Raw genomic sequence first — 16,566 nt, forward strand, 5'->3', positions numbered from 1 at the left:
AATAACAGACTCGTCAACATACATGTACGCTGTGTTTGACTACTATTTCTACAGTATTTCAGAAGAATTTGATATACTTGTTATGTTAGAATGACATGGGCTAATTTAGGAGCTTTTTGGGCAGAAGTACAGTCATGTAATGTTTAATCATGTCATCTTCTATCAAGGCCATGTCCTATGCAGGCCTTCTGATAGGGTGCGATTAAAAAATGCAAATTATGCGATTTTTTCAGGGCAGAATGTGCGATTAGAAAGGCCAATTATGCGATAAATAATGTAAATTATGCGATTTTTTTCTCAGCAATTTTAAGCTTGTTTTATACGGTTTCAGGTTAAGAAAAACACTTTTTTGCTGCCCTAAAGACATTTTGAACACAAAGGAACAGTAATTATGTATCTCGATCGACATTAGTTGGGATAAATAAAAGTTGAAAAGTTGCAAGGACACAGCTAACATGCCAAATGAATGATCAAGGTGCTCGTCAACCACGAACTTCCGAAGATGGTCAATCACAATAGGGCCATACCCCCATTTATACGAGAGAACATAAGCCGCGGCTGTCTCTGGCCGTGGCTTACAGAAGACTCGAATGTTCACCCCGTATAAATGGTACAAAATCTACGTTCACGTCTTTTTCAAGCCGCGGCTTATATTGACCTGGGAATATATATTCGTATAAATAGTTCGTTTTGCGTATTTTGTACACCGTGACCAGAGTAAGCCGCGGTTCATTTTCTCTCGTATAAAAGGCCCTAATATTGCACGACGGGAAAGACATCAGTCCATCGTCCACGTGGAGCGTACCTGAGGTACTTTCTTGCTCGATTGTGAGCTGTCAGATCGGGCGGAATGTGGGAACTTCTTTCTTCGTCGAAGAAAAAGCGAGCGTTTTCACAACAAACTTATCCATGAGTAAGTTTTTATCAGTTTTCAACGAAAGAAACTACATTTTGCCGAAAAACTTACAGCTTCGCTTATTTTTCACAAATCTCTTCTATAAGAGAAGGCAACTGTGTCATTTCAGTGGTGTGTATATAAGGGCATGTTTGTGTTGCACCAATAGAAGGAGACTCGTAACAGCTCCCCGACATGAAAAATAAAGCCTTGAACTTCGAATGTTTACGAAATCGAAGGTGACAAAGGTTTTTTCGCCTTTTTCCAAGATTAATCATCTTAAAAATGGCGTATTTATGCAGGAATTTCTAAGAAACGTCTTGATTTGTGTTTCATTATGAATTTTGTGCGTCCTTTTGTGAATTATGCGATTTTTCGTGAATTGTGCGATCGGATGCGATTTGAGGTCGATTGTGCGAAATCGCACCATCGCGTAATACCAGAAGGCCTGCCTATGGATGCAAAAAAGCAGGAACGGCGGTAAACAGGTGAACACCAATCAATTAACTTATTCATGCCAGATTATTTTATCATAATATTCCATGGTATGGTGTTGCAGCATTATTGTTTTGTGAATACATACTGTACCGTACACTGTACTACATGGCTCTCAACCAATTCTTAACATGCATCTTGTACTTTTTATGCAAATGACTTTTAGTATGAAATTAACCTTTTGTAGAACAAAATTTTCTTTTATTATAATAATGAGTTGATAAAGATCAGATTACTCTGATTAATATTTATGCCAAATTATTTGCTGTGGAAAGAGGGCTACATGTATAAACGCAAGTTTGATTCTGCTGCTGATGAAGAACCACAATTTGTTTAAAAGCTCATTACTCATTTGATTCATACCTTGTTCACCAGATTAACACAAACGCTAGATAAGTGGTCCTCTAATATCATGCTGCCTTTATGAGTTATAGCCAGAGTTCTCCAAATTTGTGATATAAATATCACTCTGAATTATCTATAAATCCCACTGCATCTGTCTGTGATTGTATTAAAAGTGGGTTATTTGTTCATCAAAACAGCAGCTCATTGTGAACCAATACATGTATATGTGATCGGCTTTGTGCACAGAGTAATGCTATTGTGTTTTTTAAGTTCTACAAATTACCAGTAATACAATGTATATCATTCCTGTTGTCTGATGTTTCAGGCTCCATTATTGCACTCAGGACTTCTTGCTGGTTCTAAAGCAGAAAGTTTTCAAATGATCTTAAAAAGATTATCTTGCTAAGACTTACATGTTGTGGTTTTCAAAACCTGGACAGTTAAAGGTGGCGCTGACCACATGTGTTAATACTGGGTCAATTGTTTTTTGTTTTGTTTTTTCATCGATAAAGCAAATTGATTTAAAAAGAGCAATTTCTACTTGTGGCTTTTGTTGTGCTAACTGCATTTGAATGGAATCAAGTAAAGTTTTCTCAGATGAGAGGTGACTAATGATTTAATCAATTTTCTTATGTTGAAGGATCCCATAACTGCGCTTACATAAAGTGAAAACAGTGTGAATTGTCTCAAAGGGACACGTCTGGAAACATGGCAAGCTTAAAGCCGCTGCTTGGAATTCCAGTAAGTGTGATAAAGTACTCAATCCATGGAATTGAGGGTAAAAAGAAACATAAATCCGTTTCAATTCATGATGCTGAAATTAAGCGTTTCTGAAAGTTACATAACCCTCCAGCACTGCGTAAAGGCCTGGCCAAACGCTCGCAACATCTCAACGCAACATCTTGCAACATTGTTGGGCACAACATGTTGCGTACGTTTGGACACCCTGTTGCGATATGTTGCGTGCGTTTGGCCAGTCCATTCAACACATGTCGCAACATCATACAACAATGTTGCGTTGAAATGTTGCAACCGTTTGGCCAGGCCTTAATGTAAATGCGTAATGTAAATGTAAAATAAAAATAAATGTAAATATGTTAAAAGTGGCACCCCACTTTTAATAATCTGAAAGAAACTATTTAAACTTACTAGAAACATGATTAAGAACCCCAACTGGCAGGAGGCAACCAGTTGGCTATTTACAAAGTGTGGTGGAGTTGAATCCGGGACAACGCGGAAACAAATCCAAAGCAGAAGCCAGAACGGGATTTGAACCCGGGGCAACCGCATGCAAACCTAACGGTAACTACTGAACCACACCAACTCCTATTAACTTCTTTTTTTTTTCCTTTGATGTTGCTAACTAGTGATTTATTCAGAAAGCACTCGTAAATGGCTGCGTTAAGGAGGCTCAAACCAGTTTCAACACTTTGAACAAAATAACTTTGTACATGATTAGAAGGATAGAAGTGATCAGTTCTACAACACTCTATAACCAAGCATCTATGTTATGGTACCATGTATGTCAAAGGATAGTTCTTGCTTAACAAAATGTTCCCAATATTGTGACATCGCATGTGACCATAGCATTAGGAGATCCTTCCAAAAACTACCCACGTTTTGTCTTTAAATGCTTATCAATCTCAGAAGCGAACTTGGTGAACTCCATTAAATTAGCGGGCTAAATTGGAACTATTGACAGAGTTTTCATACATGTGCGGCTTTCCAGGTCCCACACTGTATGTTGACTTACATGTATTATATATTATCATATGGCCCGTATGGCCCCGAGTGCGCTTTCATTGCAAAACTATTGGGAAAATGCCAGTATTAGGGCCGTATGCATTAGCGCGAACAGGGCCAGAGAAAGCCGCACGGCCCTTCTAGGAACACGTACTGCTCCGTGCGAGGCAATTTTAGGGGATTTCGTCGCTTTTAAAAATCCAAGTAATTTACAGCCAGAAACGCAAATGCAAACAACATATTAGATACATTTTCTGTGCATATTTTTGTTTTTTATTTTGTCCTAACCTTTTAAGTGCTCTTACGTAGTGTAAAGAGCCCATGATAAAATGCTTGTTGACTGAGTTAGGTCGGGCCGGACAGGAAAATATTTGGCCCTCGGTCATGGCGCACGGACCTCGCTGCACTCGGTCCGTATGCCATGACCAAATATTTTCTCGTCTGGCCCTCCCACTCAGTCAATAAGTACATACATGTATTATTATTTGTTATGAAAAAAATGGCGTTTCATGTGATATCATAACATTGTCGTTTCCTGAACAAGTGTTGCAAACTTAAGTCAATCCTACACATAAGGCTGACATTCTCTTGAAGTTGTTCAAGCTCGATTGAGCCACCTTGACAAGACAGTTGACAGATTTGGAGTAAAAAACGCGAGTCTAGAGGGCCTGGCCTGTGGACATACTCCTCTGTAAAAGTCTATAAATGGTAGAGTCATTGAAATGCTGTTTCATGTATTGTCTTTGACATCTCCCTCATAAAATAACAAACCGTGTACACTGTACGCAACAATGGCTTTCAAGTATACATTAGTTAGCATTTCCCTTTCTTAAGTTGTGCACATAGTAAATCGTTCAACTTCTTCTAATTGCCCGTATTCTCTTACCCAAGTGTTATCTAACGTTTGACGTAGGATGCCAACGTATAAAGTACATGCATGTAGTTACGTTTTTACCCTGCGGGAAGCACTAAAAAGAACAAATCTTGTCCATTTAATTAGCCACTTGTTCCCCAGTTGTTAAGAAACTGCCTTTCCCTGGGCCTTTCTCGACATTCTATACTTTCTTTCTTTACTGAGTCGCATTTTTGTGCACCATAATTAATTTCTTTTGTGTGTGTGTGTTCAGGACACGGAATAGCTCTGGCTCAAGGTTCGTCCAACCCAGGGCAACAGCCTTAACACCACACTTAACTATGGCGTCAGGCACATGGCAGCAATCTCAAGAACATGGCCCCAAAAAAGTTCAAGTCACCATTTTGGCTTCTGAGTGGGGATCCAGTAAAGGCGGACTTTCCACAATCAACAGAGAGTTGGCCATACAGCTGGCCAAATTCCCAGAAGTCCAAATCACATACTTTTTACCGAAATGCTCTGAGGAGCATAGGAAAGTAGCTCTCAGCCATGGCATAAAGATTCTTGAGGCAACACCACGGCCTGGGTTTGAAGAAATGGATTGGCTTAGCTTTCCCCCAACACATTTGAAGATTGATGTAATTGTTGGTCATGGTGTGAAACTCGGTCGTCAAGCACAAGTTATTCGTGAGCATCACAAATGCGTGTGGTTTCAAGTAGTACACACTGACCCCGAGGAACTAGGAATGTTCAAATGTTACGAAAATCCAATCTCAAAGGGCGAGGAAAAACACAATGTTGAAGTAGAACTGTGCGAGATGTCTAATTTCGTTGTAGCAGTCGGGCCCAAGCTGGCAGAGGCCTTTCGCAAATATCTCCGCTGTTGTAAAAATGATCAAGATGTTTTTGACTTCACTCCTGGTATTTTTGATGAATTTCTCATTGTCCAACAAGTTCCTGAGGAAAGAAAACAATGCAGTGTCCTGGTGTTCGGTCGCGGAGATGCCGAAGACTTCGAGTTAAAAGGGTTTGACATTGCAGCAAGGTCTGTTGCGGCATTACCTGACACGCATCTTGTGTTTGTCGGAGCACCCGATGGAAAACATGAGGAGATCGCTAATCGATTGCTTGAATGCGGAATTCCTAAAAGTCGCCTTAAGGTAAGAGGATATGTCAAAACCCGAGAAGCTTTGAAGCGATTATTCTGTGAGGTGGATCTTGTGCTCATGCCTTCTAGAACAGAAGGCTTTGGCTTGACAGGTCTGGAGGCTCTGTCAGCCGGGCTTCCTGTGATCGTCAGCAAGAATTCGGGATTTGGAGAAGCCCTGGGCAATGTACCATTTGGTTCTTCATTCGTCATTGACTCTGAGGATCCCAATGCGTGGGCAGCAGCTATCAAGGACATCTGGAACAAAAACAGACAAACAAGGCTTGGGGAGGCTAAGGTTTTGCGTGACTCCTATGGAACGGCATACAGCTGGTATGAGCAGTGCAAAAATCTTCTCAAAAAGATGATCAACTCACTTAATGGTATGAACTAACAATGTATTTCAATCCCTTTATATGAACATCGATTCACATCTAAATCTGCAATCCTGGCCATAAGTTGTTGGAACACCTCCCCTTTGACGCTCTAAAACCCAAGATTTCAACTTCGTCCTTGACGTTTTACAAAAAGATGAATAGAAGCAAGTATAATTGACCCCCCTCCCCCCTAGCAATCTTGAAAGAAAATGAAGCTATTCTGAAGACTAGATCGGATTTGGTTAAAAAGGAAAAAGGGTGTTGCAACGGAACGTGATCGCTGAAAAATCGTTATTATTGGAATAAGACGTGAATATCTATCTTAGTCACTTTAGTTGGAGAATATTGTTCTTGGAGGCGACCAAGTCTTGAAACGTGGGTGTTCTGAAGCTATCGTCAAGGTTCTTTTTTCAAGATTTTTATCAACGTTGAAAGGGGCAAGGAGGGGGGGGGGGGGGGGGGAGGGGTCAGACGGGCCTACGCGGCCTTCTAGATCTTAAGAAAGGCTGCCTGTGTAGCCATCTGCCGTGAACTGTCCCAACACTTGTGACCAGCATTGTAGAAAGTTGGTTAGCCGCCTGACGATCATGTAGACATAAAACTGCGAAGGGCAGCTTCATTAACTCAAAATTTGATGGAAAAGACAGCTAAAACTCTAATTCACTGATACTGAACCCTTAGGGCGCTGAATGGGAAAATAAATACAGTCGAAGTCAGTATCATATCTTGATTTTCTTGATAGTCAGTTTTTTCCTTAGCTGTGAGCGATTCACGTATTGTTCGTAAGCGCTAACCTTAGGCCTAATTACGCATAAAAGAATATATTGGGGCTTAATTGTTAGCACTTCCAAAGGGGTTGGGCTTTTCCTACGTTATAACCTTAGTCTCCATTTTACCCACGGTCTGCAGTCAGCATTTTGCACTGACCAACTCAAAAATCCAACTTGAAATCCTAACCCGGTAAATAAGACAACGTCACCGCTATCTTGTGTTTTTGCTAATAAGGACAGTTCGTTTCCCGGGAGATTAGTTTCTAGACATCAACGTGACAGCGTTTTCTTTATTTGACCTTTATGACGTCATTTGCCTATACGCTGTGTACACTTGAAGACACTGATAACCACTGATGGATATGGGGGCCACCATGAGCATTCCCTGAATTTAAATTAAATTATGATAACCTTTCCAAACCCCAGTAGCTCTTTGGATTATTTCAAGTGAGCATCTGAATCTTTCCTGTGACCTTCTGTTTTTAAGAAAGAAACTGAATTCTACCTCCCACCAACAATCTTGGACAAAATTAGGTGCGAAATGTGACACAGCACTGAAAAATGGTCATTCCCTCGTTTGTCTGTGTAAGCTAAGATTAACTTCTGCATACTTTCCCTCCTCCCCCTAATCCAATGTTGGCTAAGAAACGGCCAAAGGGTTGCACGGTAGTTTTCACCACATTGTCAACATTGTTATAGGGTAGAGTGGGGACAAAATTGAGAGTGCATATCGGAGGATTTTCACGCCAGAATTTTTCCCAATAGTTAATCCAAGATTGCGGGTGTTTCAAATTTCTGCTTTCAAATATTTACAGATCATGGCCTTTCACCAAAGAAAGCACGAGAAGAAGAGGAAGGGTCTAAGGAACACGCAGGTAAAGTCATGTAATTCGAAGCAAATCTTACTCTGACTCTAAATTTAGCTGACAGAAGAGTTCTTTGAATTAAGATTTTCTGGCAATTGTTGGTGTAAGGTAAAGTTTGCTACGAGCCTAGAAGGCCCATTAGGCCGGCGCTTATCTCCGGTTTCCGTAGCATTAGGAGTATTTTTACTCCCCCCTGGAGAGGAAGCCAGTCCATCGCAGGGTTACCCCGAGCATAAATTCGCCCGTACCCATTTATACACCTGGGAAGGGAAAGGCACCGTGAGAGTAAAGTGTCTAGCCCAAGAACACAACACAATGTCCCCGGCCAGGACCCGAACCCGGACCACTCGATCCGGAGTCGAGCACACTAACCATGAGATCACCGCGTGAAATGATGTACACTGTGGATACTGCTTGTGCAGTCTTACGTCTGCCAAACAACGAAACCTAGACACGTTCTTTTTATGTGTTGTGTTAGTTACGAACAGTAGATAGTTTAAATGCCTGCTGTCTAGCTAGAAGAATCCCCAAAAGGGTGAATCAAATGGCTCGCTGCTGGTAAGAGTTGTTGAGCCAGAAATAATGAGATTAAGCTTCAAATAAGCTCGTATTGTGTATGCCGTTTATCATTTATGCGAATTCCAACTTACTGTAAAGTAATGTATGGTTTGTTGTATTTGACTTTTACAGATGTTTCTGCTAAGGAACAAACTCTGCTCCTATTTCCAAGTGAAGGCTTCCCAACTTCTTCTGTGGCTTCTCATCGAAGAGAAGGTATATATGACCTTACGGCAATTTGACCATGTTTTTTGTAACTCTGAAAGACTCACGTATTGTTCGCCTTCATTTATTTCGACAGATGCTTCCTGCGAGCCTCAGATGCCATCAGACGCACAAGGAAAATTAAAGAGAAAGTCCGGTAAGGAATAATTAGGACTTTCAGAAGTACAAAGCGGCTGTTCGAAAGACAATTCTCGAATAGAGCCTGTTTACTCACGTGATAAGGTGCCTTGGTTTCTTTAACTGAACGAAAGATGCAGCGTTGTGTTTGCGTTAAAAAAAGAAGAGTTCAATTCCCGGGGGATTAGTTTCTAGACATTACCGTGGCAGCGCTTTCTTTGTTTGGCCTTTCTGACGTCATGAGCCTAAACGTTGTGTACACTTGAAGACACTGATAACCACAGATGGATCTGGGGGACACCATGAGCATTGCCTGAATTGAAATTATAATAACCTTTCCAATATCAAAGATATAATTACCGACCTAAGTAGCACTTTGTATTATTTTTTTGTAAATAATTGCAATTGCAATTTGTTTGTTTGTTTGCTTAAGAGCGCTCAGGAGCTCGTTCAACATGTGTCCGTGCATTCCGGATCAAACTGGAATTTGGCAGTGTTGGTTTTTCTGGAGAGGGGAAAACCGGAGTACCCGGAGAAAAACCACTCGAGGCAAGGAGATAACAAACAACAAACTCAACCCGCATATAACGCCGGGACCGAGAATCGAACCTGGGCCACATTGGTGGGAGGCGAGTGTTTTCACCACTGCGCCACCGATGTACCATCCCTGCGCCACCCCTGTGCCACCCCTGTACCATCCCTGCGCCACCCCCGTACCATCACTGTGCCACCCCTGTGCCAACACTGCGCCACCGCTGCTCGAGTGAGCATCTTAATCTTTTCTGTGACCTTTTGTTTTTAAGGCAAAACTGAATTCTGCCTTCCACCCAGGTGTTTCAGATTTTTGCTTTTAAATATTTACAGATATCTCTTTCACCGATCATGACCTTTCACAAAAGAAAGCAAGAGGAAAAGAGAAAGTGTCTAAGCAACATTCAGGTAAAGTCGTCTAAACCGAGGCAAGGTTTAATCTGATTCTAAATTTGACTGACTGATGCTCTTTGAATTAACGTTTTCTGGCAGTGGCTGATGTACATTCTGCTTTGCCAAGGACATCTAGGCAAACAAGGAAACCTAGAAGTTCTTTTTATGTAGGTTGTGTAGGGCGGATCCAGGATTTTCCATAGGAGGGGATGCATCACTAAGGAATGGCGTAGCTGACTGGTGACATTTTTTTTGCAGAATGCCAGTTGTAGTAGAAAGCCGCAGGTCATCTCAGGGGAGGGGGGAAGGGGGAGCAGAACTAATGAGATTACGATTCAAATGAGCTCGTATTGTGTGCGCCGTTTATGCGAATGCCAACCTTAAGTCATGTATGGTTTGTTATGTGATTTTGACAGATGAACAACGTCAGGTCCTATTTACAAGCCAAAGCTCTCCATCTTCTTCCCTGGCTTCTCATCGAATGAAAGGTATATGTGACCTTAAATAAGCGGGATAGAGACAATTTGACCATGTTGGAAATCGACGCGGCGAAAAAAATCATACAATCTTAAAAATCAATGTGTCCAAAATATTGCAGTAAAATGTATTGCGCAAAAATGAGCAATTTTTACATATGAGCTTTTTTGCTCTGCCCAACGTGGCTTTAAAGTAGATTTATTACTTCATTATAATTGTCACAGCATTTCAATTTGAATATATTATTATTCCTGTAATATTGTGTTGGTTTTATGTTAACTCGTGCTCGTTTTAGTTCTTACCTCTAAGCACTGTGATACGCAAGCCTAACACCTATGCACGCCGGCAGAAAACATTATGTGGGAATTTTTGTATGAAAACAAACGTGGATAGGACAACAGGTTCATTTAGAAACTCTGCTTGTGTGTGTACCAGAAATGACTTGTAGAGCGGCGATACGTAGGAAAATCAGCCAAGAGGGCTTGCATACCATTGAAACCTCTAAATTAACTCACAGGATTAAATTTAGCTTGTGATAGTCATTTTCCGACCCGCCAGCTTTTCAGCAAATATATTTGCGTCAGTACATTCTCGCAATTTCTTCACGAAACTTGACTCGCACACTTTATTCGTGTGAATAATGAATCTTAATGTGAAGACCGATTAGCTAGGAAACCGGTAAGCCAAGAATAGTCTACCAGAAGGAGGGGATGGATTTTTGCTTTAAAATTGGAAATCGTCTCTCACTCCTGAAAAAAGGAAAAGCTAGTAACTCTGAGTCAATCAACTTCTAAATTCACTCTATTTTCTTGGTGTTTGTTTTTTATTTTGCAGCTAGTTCTTCATGTCAAAGTGATATCATAGAATCCATAAGACAAATTTACCAAAAGTGTGAAGGGGTGGTTTGCCCAGTTCCTTGGTGTGAAGGGTTCAGCTTCCAACTAGAGAACATTTTCACCAGACTTAAGATAGTCGCAAAAGAAAAGACACGCGGAACGTTGACGAAAGAAATCACCAACATGACAAGTATTTTTACATCACACGAAGATTGCCAACATCCACGGATTGTCCTGATTGAGGGTGAACCCGGCATGGGAAAGACGACCTACTGTCAAAAGCTGGCATATGATTGGGCAACTAAACAAGACCGCGAATGGGACGAGTCTTTTCCAAGAGTAGAGGTGCTCCTGCTCCTCAGATGTCGTGAAATTGATTGTAGCATCTGGGAAGCTATTGACAATCAAATTCTGCCGGAAGAATTTGACCCAGAGTTGAAAGAAACGTTTTTCCGTTTCGTGCGAGAAAACCCTTTTAAAGTCCTGTTAGTGTTCGATGGGTTAGATGAGGCAGACCCTCAAAAATTGGCTGTGTATTTTAGTCTTATTCAAAGAAAGCTGCTCCCTGGTTGTCACATTGTTCTTACTTCTCGTCACGAAGCAGGAAATAAAGTAAGACCTTACTCGGACACACTGTTGGAGATTGTGGGATTCACGAGTAGTGATGCGAGGTGTTTTATAAGGAAGTATTTTCGACACAAAGGACAAATGGCAGAGAAGCTGATAAAAGTACTGTGGCATCCGTATTATGTTTTTCCTGACGATGATGATGGTGATGATGACGATGACGATGGTGATTATGATGATGATGTTAATGATGACGGTGATGACGATGATGATCAGCGTATTGAAGATAATGATGACGAAGATGACGAAGATGACGATGATGATGGCGATGGGGATGGCGATGACGATGACGATGATGATCAGCATATTGACGGACCTTTAGCAGAACTGACAAAAAACCCTTTAAATACACTTCTGCTTTGTGTGCTTTTCGAAGATTTTGGCGGCATTCTACCAAACAACAGAACACAGCTGTACGTAGAGATTGTTCTCTTCGTTTTGAGACGATACGAAATGAAGAACCACTTACCAAGTAGTGGTAAAGACCTTCTAATAGTTTACAAGAAGGAACTGATGACCCTAGGGAGAAAGGCGCAAGAATCTCTTTCTAAAGGAGAGCTGCATTTCGAAGACGTCGAAGGGAATTTCACGGAAAGTCTGTTCATTAAATTTGGCTTTCTCTCGATCCAGGCTGGCGGTAGCAAGAGAACGCCTTGTTTCCGTTATAGCTTTTTTCACAAGAGTTTTCAAGAATTCTTTTCTGGTCTACATCTTGCGTTTTCTATCCTGGATGGAGAAATTGATAAGGAGTCAGTTCTGACTGACGAAAGACATTTTCGTGAACTAAATCAAGTTTTCATGTTCATGAGTGGAATCATAGCATCGCAATCCGAGGAAACGGCAGTGTCGATTGTGAATGGTGTTGCCTCACTTGTAAATGTGAGAGGCCGCAGATCTCCGCATGACGCAAACTTGTACCTGAAGTTGGCTTTTGATGTCATAGGGGAATCTAAAACTTGCTCCGAAAACCTGTATACTAAATTAGCTTATACCTTTGGCAAAAGTCTTGATTTGACGAAAATTCGAATACACTTCGAATCACGTAACAGCATTGCTGCCCTTTCCCGGGCCCTTGCAGTAAACACCTCCCTTACTACTTTGGATTTGTCTGACAACTCCATTGGTTCTGAGGGTGCTACTTCACTTTCCCAGGCCCTCGCAGTAAACACCTCCCTTACTACTTTGAATTTGTCTCACAACTCCATTGGTGCTGAGGGTGCTACTTCACTTTCCCAGGCCCTCGCAGTAAACACCTCCCTTACTGCTTTGAATTTGTCTCACAACTCCATTGGTGCTGAGGGTGCTACTTCACTTTCCCAGGCCCTCGTAGTAAACACCTCCCTTACTACTTTGAATTTGTCTCACAACTCCATTGGTGATGAGGGTGTTACTTCACTTTTCCTGGCCCTCGCAGTAAACACCTCCCTTACTACTTTGGATTTGTCAGGCAACTCCATTGCTAATACTTTACTTTTGCAGGCCTTCCGTACTACTTTGGATTTGCCTTGGTACTCCATTGGTGTTCAACTTGCTACTTCACTTTCCCTGGCCCTCGCAGTAAACACCTCCCTTACTACTTTGAATTTGCATGGCAACTTCATTCGTGCTGAGATTGCTACTTCACTTTCCCAGGCCCTCGCAGTAAACACCTCCCTTACTACTTTGAATTGGTCTAGCAACGCCATTGGTGATGCAGCTACTACTTCACTTTCCCAGGCCCTCGTAGTAAACACCTCCCTTACTACTTTGTATTTGTTTGACAACTTCATTGGTCGTACGGGTGCTACTTCACTTTCCCAGGCCCTCGTAGTAAACACCTCCCTTACTACTTTGGATTTGTGTACGAATTACATTGGTGAAGTGGGTGCTATTTCACTTTCCCAGGCTCTCGCAGTAAACACCTCCCTTACTACTTTGAAATTGCGTGGCAACTCCATTGGTGATGTGGGTGCTACTTCACTTTTCCAGGCCCTTGCAGTAAACACCTCCCTTACTACTTTGGATTTGTCTTACAACTCCATTGGTGCTGAGGGTGCTACTTCACTTTTCCAGGCCCTCCCAGTAATCACCTCCCGTACTACTTTGCATTTGCCTCGCAACTCCATTGGTGTTGAGGGTGCTACTTCACTTTCCCAGGCTCTCGCAGTAAACACCTCGCTTACTACTTTGGATTTGTCTTTCAATTCCATTGGTGCTGAGGTTGCTACTTCACTTTCCCTGGCCCTCGTAGTAAACACCTCCCTTACTACTTTGGATTTGTCACTCAACTCCATTGGTGCTGAGGGTGCTACTTCACTTTCCCAGGCCCTCGCAGTAAACACCTCCCTTACTACTTTGAATTTGAGTAGCAACGCCATTGGTGATGAGGGTGCTACTTCACTTTCGCAGGCCCTCGTAGTAAACACCTCCCTTACTACTTTGGATTTGTCACGCAACTCCATTGGTGCTGAGGGTGCTACTTCACTTTCCCAGGCCCTCCTAGTAAACACCTCCCTTACTACTTTGAATTTGCATAAGAACTTGATTGGTGCTGAGGGTGCTACTTCACTTTCCCAGGCCCTCGCAGTAAACACCTCCCTTACTACTTTGAATTTGAGTAGCAACGCCATTGGTGATGAGGGTGCTACTTCACTTTCGCAGGCCCTTATAGGAAACTCCTCTCTTACTACTTTGGATATGTGTTACAACTCTATTGGTGCTCCTCGCCTTAGTTTAGACTCTCGCATCGAACTTTAGTTTCAGTTTCAGTTTCGCAATAAGCAAGGGCGATGACGACGGCGACTACGAGAACGTTGTCTAAAAATATTATTTCTTGTTATTGTAATAATTTTGCGATTACTCCATGTCTCTCCTCGGCTTGGAAAGTGTGAATACATAACCCAAGAATAAAGTTTATGAGAACGGTGTGGATCTTCAGTGAGAAAATTCAAAACTTCATCGTCATGTGCTCTCGTTCTCCACATGACCTCAAATTTGATCATTTCACGTCGTAGTCAAGACGAGAACGGCAAAAAAAATCTATCAAAATGTAAAACGCAGGGCGTGCAAAGCTATTGTTTTTGCTCACTAAATATGCAAATTTATGGCGTTCTCGTTATCGTTGTTGTGGTCTTTTAGTGTTGAAAGGTAAAAGTCACTTTATTGCTAGTGCGTCACGAGAAATTAAGGGCTTACATACATAGAAATACACGCAGTTGGTCCCTTGTGATATGTTTCAGTTAAAGTGTTACTCTGATAAAAAATCACAGTCGAGTCTTTTTTTGTCTTCGGATTTTGAAAGTGTATTTGCGGAACATTTGACTAGCCAAATGTTTGGATTTTGCGGTCCGTCATTACTTACGTTCAAAACTGACCGATTGGACATTAGTGGGTTGGATCTTAGGGTTAGATGACGTTATTTACTCACTAGTTAAACGTTTCAGCACGTGAATGCAGTTTATTATATATGCAAAACACGAGTTTAAAAGTCTGAAAGCACGAAACTCCCCTGCTGCATATCAAGTCAGCCGCGTACACACGCACTGTGACTTGAGTCTTTGACGTCATTTTCTCCTCGATCCAGCTCTCTCAAGAATTTAAAGTTGGTAATGGCAGACCATTTAATAGGAAAATGACAGTTAAAATCTTGAAATCACAGCTGCAAACTTGGGTCACTTAGTGTTAAGCTAACGTAGTTTTGAAATCCAAAGAAAAAGGATCGATTTTTTGGTCATAGCACAGCTTTAAGGTATTTTACATAAAACAGAAAGGAAGATGTGGTACTCAAGATGTCCGCATCGATGATAGACAGCAGGCGCGCAATCCGATGACTTTTTATACTTTCGTCAGTTTTCCTTTTTGAATCTACTTCAATTTCACAAAGAACTCAAGCCGGTCAAATGCTAAAAGCGCCAGTTTCGTTGCACCACATTCTTTGTCTCTTTTTCAAAATAGACCAAATCGGCTAACTCAGTGTTGTACCCAATTGAGATCCTTTGAGAATAAAACGTTTTGTTCCAAGTATTTTCATATTATTTAAATGTGAATGCTACATTACCATGTAAATGCATTATAAACCCCGAGAGATTTGAATGGAAACTTTTCCCCTAGTGTATAAACGTAGTCTAAGAAATGTGTCTGTACAGGAATGCTCTTTACAAGTTACTGACTGTGATAATATCTAAATCACTTCTGAACAAGTGTTTTTTGAAATACCTTTTTTGGTGAAATTCTACTTTTCTTTCGAGCACAGTGCTCCTGAATATGTGAGAGCAGGATAACAAATGAATTTTAGTAGAAATTATTTGGGCAAATGTTAGTTTCAGTTTGGTGCTTCCATATATGTATCAGCAACACGTTCGTATTAAAAGAGATATAAGCACAAAACGGTAAAAAACAAACGGTAAAAAAGGTGAAATTGGACGTTTCAGAGTAGTCATGACTCCATTATCACGGAAAAAATTATATCAGATAATGCAAATTACAGCATTTAAAGGGACAACAACACATTGATTAATTTTGTCAGGTCTCTTAGATACAAAGAGTGCTGCGGCCTTTCAGATTCAGGTTCAGTAATCTGATTCTTGTAAAATAAATTTATTTACATGTTAATGACAAATGAATTTTAGTGGCAACTATTTAAGGCACATGCTAGTGTCAATAGGCCATTCTCCAAATGTCAAATATTCAGCTTGATAGTGAGGCAGTGAGGACAAAAAAGATCGAAACACTGGAATGAATTTGAAAAATATTTACATATCATTCACTTTCCTTTGTCTTCGTCCTCTAAGCCTCTCTTTCAAGCTTAATTTTAATATATCGAAAAAGGCCTATTCAGTGCTTTAATTGATGCATCAATATACACGTTAATGTTGTTAGGTCTATTAAGCTGCAAAGATTGCTGCAGCTTTTCACATTCAGGTTCAACAAATCTGACAACATCCTTGTAGAGTAATTTATTAAGGTGTTCGCTTAAATGGTGTTTTTATTGTGTATAAGCGATATCTATATATTCCTGCGTTTTCAAGGCGAAACAATCTTTTTTTGGTATCCTTTTTATGCAATTTTTCAAAGGTCTTATCAAGGAAATGTCTCGATTACTTTGCTTTGTGTAAATATAGTGTTTTGTTTACGAATTAAATCAATTTAACAAGAAAGTTTGATCGGTTTATTCTACTTATCGGGAGCAGCCAGTTTAAGAGGGTCCTGATATGCTCTCACCTGAGGATTACCATAGAAACATCTTTCAACCCGAGCTCAAGGCTCATACCGTCATTTTCCGTAAGAAACCAAAACGTTCATCCCCACGGCCAGGTTGTTAGGGTAAGGAGAC

At 41.0% G+C, this 16,566-nt stretch overlaps 1 protein-coding gene across 1 annotated transcript in view; it reads left to right on the forward strand.

Moving 5' to 3' along the window:
• The window catches only part of LOC138035606 (protein NLRC5-like), a 22,855-nt gene extending 8,716 nt beyond the window's left edge, over positions 1–14,139 (forward strand). Inside the window, exons 5-12 of the mRNA XM_068882256.1 lie at positions 2,376–2,476; positions 4,606–5,861; positions 7,441–7,500; positions 8,182–8,265; positions 8,351–8,410; positions 9,256–9,330; positions 9,732–9,803; positions 10,627–14,139. Of these exons, the coding sequence (XP_068738357.1) occupies positions 4,673–5,861; positions 7,441–7,500; positions 8,182–8,265; positions 8,351–8,410; positions 9,256–9,330; positions 9,732–9,803; positions 10,627–13,991 (4,905 nt within the window). The 5' untranslated portion in view covers positions 2,376–2,476; positions 4,606–4,672 and the 3' untranslated portion in view covers positions 13,992–14,139. The remainder of the gene's footprint in view (positions 1–2,375; positions 2,477–4,605; positions 5,862–7,440; positions 7,501–8,181; positions 8,266–8,350; positions 8,411–9,255; positions 9,331–9,731; positions 9,804–10,626) is intronic.
• The last annotated feature ends 2,427 nt before the right edge of the window (positions 14,140–16,566 follow it).

The sequence above is a fragment of the Montipora capricornis genome, unplaced genomic scaffold, assembly GCF_036669925.1.
Source record: "Montipora capricornis isolate CH-2021 unplaced genomic scaffold, ASM3666992v2 scaffold_429, whole genome shotgun sequence".
Lineage (NCBI taxonomy): Eukaryota > Metazoa > Cnidaria > Anthozoa > Scleractinia > Acroporidae > Montipora > Montipora capricornis.